The sequence below is a fragment of the Misgurnus anguillicaudatus genome, chromosome 19 (genome assembly GCF_027580225.2).
Source record: "Misgurnus anguillicaudatus chromosome 19, ASM2758022v2, whole genome shotgun sequence".
NCBI classification, from domain to species: domain Eukaryota; kingdom Metazoa; phylum Chordata; class Actinopteri; order Cypriniformes; family Cobitidae; genus Misgurnus; species Misgurnus anguillicaudatus.
In genome coordinates this window covers 52600001-52607713 of record NC_073355.2, presented here as the reverse complement: position 1 = coordinate 52607713, position 7713 = coordinate 52600001, and the positions used below count along the sequence as shown (strand labels likewise).

General features: G+C 41.2%; 1 protein-coding gene across 2 annotated transcripts in view; it reads right to left on the bottom strand.

The window, feature by feature from the left end:
* Positions 1-623: 623 nt before the first annotated feature.
* LOC141351232 (caspase recruitment domain-containing protein 10) overlaps positions 624-7713 on the bottom strand; it is a 9796-nt gene continuing 2706 nt past the window's right edge. Inside the window, exons 2-8 of one of the 2 annotated variants that reach the window (XM_073857857.1) lie at positions 7684-7713; positions 7216-7353; positions 6488-6674; positions 3338-3476; positions 3022-3192; positions 1684-1779; positions 624-1447 (exon numbers count right to left, since the gene is read on the bottom strand). The exon at positions 7684-7713 is cut by the window's right edge and continues 189 nt beyond it. In XM_073857857.1, coding sequence (XP_073713958.1) covers positions 1442-1447; positions 1684-1779; positions 3022-3192; positions 3338-3476; positions 6488-6674; positions 7216-7353; positions 7684-7713 — 767 coding nt within the window. In that variant the 3' untranslated portion in view covers positions 624-1441. Of the gene's footprint in view, positions 1448-1683; positions 1804-3021; positions 3193-3337; positions 3477-6487; positions 6675-7215; positions 7354-7683 lie in introns of both variants that reach the window. The other variant, XM_073857856.1, reaches the window with a different exon arrangement.

Below are 7713 nucleotides of genomic sequence, written 5' to 3'. Positions count from 1 at the left end.
ACAAATTATTATTATTTGACACCATCATCTCTCTTGGATTTCTTTGTAGCAGGATTAAACTCTTCAGATTCACTATTATTTTCTTCCTTGTGTTTCTTTGACTTGGGCATGATTAGCAATGATCACCAACTAGCCAATTAGCTATTATAGTATAACAGTGTTGACTTTATTTTTCCTTAATGTCTTCAAGGCAGCTTCAAACTTGGTAGAGGAGTATATTTTTCACACTCACCATCGATATCACTCTTCTCTTTTTTGAGGATGATTAGCATGCATCAATTGCAAAAAAAGAGAAGCTGGGAAGATGGGCCGGCACTGATACAGTGTGGCACTGGATTACTCCGAACAGCTTTTTTTGTATTTTGGGCTTGGTAAGTCTGGACTTTCTGAAGGCCTTCAGAGTTATTAACTTTCGACCACACTTATTTCAAATTCATTCCAATCTAAATAAAAAACTTGGCACAATATTTTAATGTGGAATATGTTTAGCAGACACCTGAAGCATTACAAATATATACCAGTTTGAAAAAGACATTATGTAAATGTTCTTTTTGCTTTTTTTTGGAAATCCAGGGAGGCAACCAATATAGTCAGAAAAGACACACACGTGACAATATTTCAGGTGTGGATCATCAACGTTTGTTTATTAGACATCTTACAGACTGTAAAAATACAAAAGTTAGAAGACATATATCAATAGAGTCCATAGGGGAGGAGTTCCAGTGATCCAATGTCACAATTTTATTTACATTATTTGAGTTTTTATGCATTATACATCATCTAATCATGACAATCCTCATATCTTTCAATTCCTCGTGCAAAGACGAAGAGGAAATGGGGTTGATTGTGTCTGTAGAATGTATTGTACAGATTCTATGTTGATTTAAAGTTTTCCTTTTTCACAGCCGAAAATCAAGCACGGACACAAAAGATGATACAAAAAAATCACACATGGGACAATAATTTGCATGGGGAACATCAGAATTCCTTTTCTAGACACCTTAAGGATTACAAAAAACTAGGTTAAAAAAATATACCTTTCGGGTGCAGGTGAACCCCCCCTTCCTACCCTACTAGAGAATTTTTAGAAGACCACGACCACATATTAAACAGGGGTGCCAATAATTGTGGAGGGCACTGTATCTACTGTGATTGATTTTGTGAACCTGTGAAATGTTTATTCTCTGTGTAATTTTTTACTACACAAGTACAACAGACATATACACACCATAGACTGTAAAAAAGATGGACGACGCCTGTTCGCTCTCTTCCATTGGTGAAAAGTGAAGCCGCCAGTTGCCCGATATGGCGCTGACATCTTGGGTCTTGAGTCTGCGCAATAGCGATTTTGGGACCAGTCATGCACAGTAGTGGGCAGGAAGGGAAGGCGCGAAGTCAAAACCCCGCCCTCGCTCTCGTAGAATGCGCATATCACACGATATCACACCTATTTTAAAAACAAACATTTGAATTTACATCAGCGTGATAAAAACTACAGTACATGACAGAAACCAGCTTGAATTGAAGTGTAATTAATTTTTTTAGTTGATCTCAAGTCCCATTGAATAACATGGGGAGGCGGGCTTTATGACCTATACTGGGACCGGTCACTGGGGGGCAATCAAGACGTTTTGGCTTCACTTTTCAGGGCTTGTGCGGCACGCTTGATACACACACACGCACCTTTTCTCTCTGAGCCTCTGAGCTCTCCAGCTCCCCCTGCAGACAAGCAATAGTACTGCACAACTCCTGTCTCTGCTCAGCGGCTTCTCTCCGATCCTGCTGGAGAATATCCAACAAAGCCTAAACACACACACACACACACACACACACACGCACACACACACATACAGTAAATCAGAGGAAACACTCATCACAGCTATTAGAAAGGGACACATTATGCAAAAGTCACTTTTACACTGCCCTATAATAACAAAAATGATCACACTCCTTTTTTTAAATCCCCGTAAACTTTAACACTCATCTTCATAGCAATGCGACATCACATTGCTTAAGCCCCACCTACAATTGCTGCCAAACTCTGCCGTACTGTGTGTGTGTGTGTTTGTGTGTGTTTGTATTAGTTTAAGTGAGTTGTACACGGTCCACCATTGTCTCTACCAGTGGCGGCTCGTGACTGTTCATCCGAGGGGCGCTAATTCAAAATAAGTGTTCGGAGTGTCATGTGTGTGGTTCCCTTTTCCAAAATATGTGTCCTGCGTGTCGAGAGATCCCGCGGGCACCACATGTTCTGCCAAAATAAGTACCTGCTGCACATGCATCCAAAACTATTCATGATAAAAGAGACGCTCATGTTCACAAAATACACACAAGACACTCCCTTAACATTATACTCTGATTACGCATGAGATCTGGCAAACGTGAGCATCTTTTCATAAACCCTTTAGACACGTCTGCAGCAGGCACTCACCCTGGCACGACACGCGATGCACGCACGATCTCCCAAAGCGCAGAACACATATTGTATAAAAGAACCAGACCCATGACAAGCTACATACATGTTGTGACGAACTTCGCATCGAGCGCCATCAAAAAAAGAAGTCACCGGTCGCCACTGGGCTCTATGCTGAAGCAGCAGTAGCAGCAATTGATTTTACTCTGGATTGCTTTGCAAAAGGTCAATACAATTGTTAATTTTCACAATAGTTTATTCTGAAAGATGGGTCTGTGACAGTTTGTGATCCAACTCCATATCAAAGATAAGTGTTGCACTTTGTAACACGTGAATATTTGCAAATCACTTTTGTAAATGTGTTTGTTAGCTCATTGTGTTGTTATTGTTGCTGAAGTCGTCTCTACAGAAATCAAATCTATTTTAACAGTAAGCGCTGACTGTCTCTTCTGGTAAGGGGGCGTGGTCGGAGATATTCTGTATATGGAGATCGCAACCTTTCATTTACCATAGGAAAAAACATGAACGGTCATCTGTGGGGTATTTTGAGCTGAAACTACACAAACTCATTCTGAGCACACCTGAGACTTTTAAAATGTGATTCTGACCTGATTTCCTGTGATACATTTTCTGGTCGTCACACAAGGCAGGGGTGTGTCCTCCTGGCCTTTGGGGGTGTGGTCACACACCTCACGGCTCACCTGATGGGTCAGCGAGGGGGCGGAGACACCAGCTCCTGTTTTCTCTGCCTCCTGCAATCTCTTTTTGAGCTGTTCCAGCTGATAATGACATCACATGGCCATGCCCAGTATGAGATTCAAATAAACACCCTGTGTGTGTGTGTGTGTGTGTGTGTGTGTGTGTGTGTGTGTGTGCGTGCGTGCGTGCGTGCGTGTGTGTGTGAGTTTGTGTGAGTTTGTGTACCTCAGTAAGCAGTTCTCTCTCATGAGCTGCAGATTTTCGTTGCTCCTCTAACACTCGTGAGTATTTCACAGTCTGATCCAAAAGTCTCTCCTTCAGTAAACCCAACTCACGACTACCAGACTCCCAATCCTGCCTTAACCTGACACAACCACACACACACAACCACAAACACACACATTTCCATTAATTGAATGTCTTTTACACTAAATCAGGGGCATGGAGCAGGGACCCCTTAGGGGTTGTGCACACCAAAACTTTTAAATGCGAACTGAATAAAATGTCTGGACAATGCCGAATGCCAGCTGTTTTTCAGCTGAGTGTCAGCTTTCTTCAGCTAGCGCTTTGGTAGCTCTGATACATCAGCTGTGAGCCGATTGGTTGCTGTGGTAATGTCCCGCCTCTCTTTCAATGTGATTGGACGGTCGTGTGAGAACTGACATGGATGAGCGAAGCTTTTCACCCAAAGTTGAATATTTTTCAACTCTCAACGCTCAGCACTGAGCGTGGAAAAACTGCCGAGCGCCAGTTTTCAGCGCGGAAGAAAACCGCTAGCTTCTGGCTTATTTGAAAAACGCAGAGCTTCCATTGGAAACTATTGAAAACATGCGCCGGCTGCAGGTGTAAAAGTATTACACCCGCATGCATTTAATTTATTTGGAACAACATGCGTCTCCTAACCACAACCTGTAAGTATGATTATAGCTACATACTTGCTTAAATGAGTGTAAAATGTTTTTATTGCTTGGATTAATGATGAATGATATCGTTGTTTAAACTCTATATACTGTCAGAGTCACGATAGCAAGCAGCTTATGCTACACTTACGGTTTTGTTATGACCCGGTTAGTTTACATAAATGCTTAAATGAGTGTAAAATTGTTAGTTTCTATTGTCGTTTTTATTGCTTGGATTAATGATGAATGATGTCGTTGTTTAAACTCTTAAAGTCGCCATGAAACGGAAGTAGCGATTGCCTTATTTTCCCCGTGGTGACGTATATCCGAATGAAACGGCTTTTGAGATGAAATAAGGCAGGGCTGGATTTGAATTTGTCCATCGAGATCTGATTGGATCGTTTGAAGTTGGGTCGTGTTGCTAATTGCTAATTGCTAATCGCTGCGATCCTCTCCCGGACCCCGCCCACCTGCCATACTTTTGACCGGAAGTGAAGAGAGATCGTTTTGAGGAGGGGAGGAGATTTGCATTTTTGATTAAAGATTATGAGCACACATGAATTTTAAAAAAATAATGAAGCTCACAGATAAGTCATTTGTTAAAAATCCCACAATATTAAAAAAATATATATAGTTTTTCATTTCAATTTCATTGCGACTTTAATATACTGTCAGAGAGTCACGTTAGCAAGCAGTTAACGCATGCTCACTTACGGTTTTGCCATGACCCGGTTAGCTTACATAAATGCTTAAATTGCTTCGATTAATGATGAAAGATGTCGATAATGTCTTCTCAGTAAATCATGTTAGCACTAGGTCAATACATGTTAGCACTATTGTTGGTCTGTGCCACTGATCTGTGATCTGTGCGAAGACCAGTTGACCAATCAGAGCAGAGTAGGCTACTCAAAGGTGGGGCAGACTGAGTCGTTGAACGGCTTCACACGAATCGTTTGGGGATCTCTGAGAAATGGGGTAATTTTAAATTTATATTTTGAGAAAATTACAGTGTTTTTTGACCTTGCGGCAGTGGCTCAGTGGTTCATGTAGGTTGTCTACAAACCGGAAGGTTGGTGGTTCAATCCCCGGCTCCACCGGACCAAGTGTCGAGGTGTCCTTGAACAAGCCTTGCATAGGTGTGTGAATGGGAGAATGTGAGGCAAATTGTAAAGCGCTTTGGATGGCCATAGGTCTGTTAAAAGTGCTATATAAATGCAGTCCATTACTTGCATGCATTTAAACCTGTTGTCTGGAAGTGATAGGATACTTAAAATTGTCATCTTACTAGCTATTTAAAGTAATGTTTGGGATGCGAAGCTGCTTTATCATATTAGGCACAATGTAAATCAGCAGAACTATTGACCAATCAGAATCAAGGACCAGAACTAAGTGCTTTATAAATAGAAACACACCATATTGTCACAAAGCCATACTATGTTAAGACAGTACATTAACAATATTATGCATGCTGTTGTTGTACGTGCATAATTTTCTGTGAATTATTTTTATTGTACGTGCATAATTTTCTGTGTATTATTTTTATTGTTAGAGTAGATTTAGTTAAGTAATTTTAAGGTATTTGCTGTGTAATACATTTTCATTTAACTGTGATTGGTTGCTATGATATTTATGTTTTGTTTATCAGTCGTTGAACGATGTGCCGGATGATTGTTGATATCTGTCCTGCCCCTCCTCCAATGTGATTGGACGGCCAAGTGAAAAGTGACATTGACCAGCTGAGGGTTTCACCCATAGTCTGCGTTCAGCCCGGACAAAACCCGCCAGCTGCTGGTGTTTTTGAAAAGTGTGGGGCCTCAAGTGGAAACAATTGAAAACATATGTCGGCCGCCATATGCCATATCCCTTACGGTGTGTTCACATGGGGCATACGCGCTAACACTTCCCATTGACTTTAAATGTGTGACGTCATGCGTTGCCGAACTGAATTGTGGATCCGTTGGCACTGCGTCAGTGCAGGCAGAAGTTGAACATTTCTCAACTTTTCAAGCAACAACACATGCGTCAGCCAATCAGATGGCCTTATGCAAATAACCTAGGCAGAGCCAATTACGTTTATGGAAGATCAGAGAATGTTTTGTAGCCACTGTAATTGGCTGCTGGCCACGCTCTAGACAAGCCTTCCATCAAGCAGTAACGCTTACACCTCGTGTGAATGTACCGTGAGTCTTCAGATATTTCGTTTTTTTTTGCAGGCTAAAATTGCACTGCACACAGAACCTTTAATAAACCTCTGTGCACTTACAGGGAACATTGATTCTAAAATGTTGTACATGTTTTACATTTTTAACAAAAAAAATTAAACATCATTTGGCGGACACGCTTGTGGGCCGCGGACCTCCGGTTGAAGACTAATGCACTAATGAGCTAATGATAAAATCCCCTAAAACTGTGTGTTTGTGTGTGTGTCTGTGTCTGTGCATGTCTGTCTCGGTTACATGTTTGTGTGTGTGATCACCTCTCCAGTTGTATTCTGTCCTGTTGTAGCTCTTGTGCTTTGTGTTCGGCTTGACTGCGCTCCTCCTCAGCCATACGGCAGCGCTGAGACAAACGCTGTTCACACAAATGACTGTTGCGCAACTGCTCACGCAACTTACGAACCTCAACCAGCAGAAACTGAGTCAAACCTTCTGGACCCTCTTCATCTACAACATACAGACACACAAACAGAGACACAAAACAACAATCTGAGTCAAACCTGCTGAATCCTCTTCATCGACAGCATACACATAGTGAGGTCAACACACACAATTTATATCGGGTTAATTACATTTTCTATCTAAGCCTAAGAGAAATATGGCATGCCATTAGATTTAAAGACAAAGATGATTTGACCATCAAATAACCAAACCTGTACACACACACACACACACACATTCTGGTTTCCATGTTTTGTGGGGACATTTCATAGACGTAATGCATTTTATACTGTACAAACTGTATATTCTATTCCCCTAACCTACCCCATTCCCTAACCCCAACCATCACAGAAACCCTTCTACTACTTCACATTTTCAAGAAACATCATTTTGTTTGATTTATAAGCTTGTTTCCTCACGGGGACGTCAAAATGTCCCCACAAGGTCACAAAAACACTGGTATTCCTATCTTTGTGGGGACAATTGGTCACCACAACGTGATAATTACCAGGTACACACACACACACACACACACACACACACACACCAAGTATGATGGAGCAGCGTTGTGTAGCTTTTTCTCCTGTCAGTTGTGTGTATTGCTCAGGATGATAAAACTCCAGTGACTCCATGAAGGCCTGTAAACCACGCTGACCACGACCCCTCAGGATGTCCAATAAACGACCTGTATCAAACATACAACAACCAATCAAATCACTTTATAGTTATTAGGATATGCTAGCTGACCAATCACATGACACATTCTTTGTTATCTACATTTTAGTTTACCATCTGTTCAAGGTTAGAATTAGCACAGCCCAAACCGTACATTTTAGGAACAAGGTGCAAGCAAGCTATAGAAGATGAGTTTATGACATGTTTCTCTTGATTCTCAATTCTTATCATTTTTATTATTTATTAATAGTCTTAATGAAGGAATTCAGCTAATGTCAGTTTTTTATAGATATTTTAGTATTCTTGTGAGTGCAGTGTGTGAATTGTATGGTGTTCTCACCAGCTTTGCTGATTCTAATTGGAAACTGAC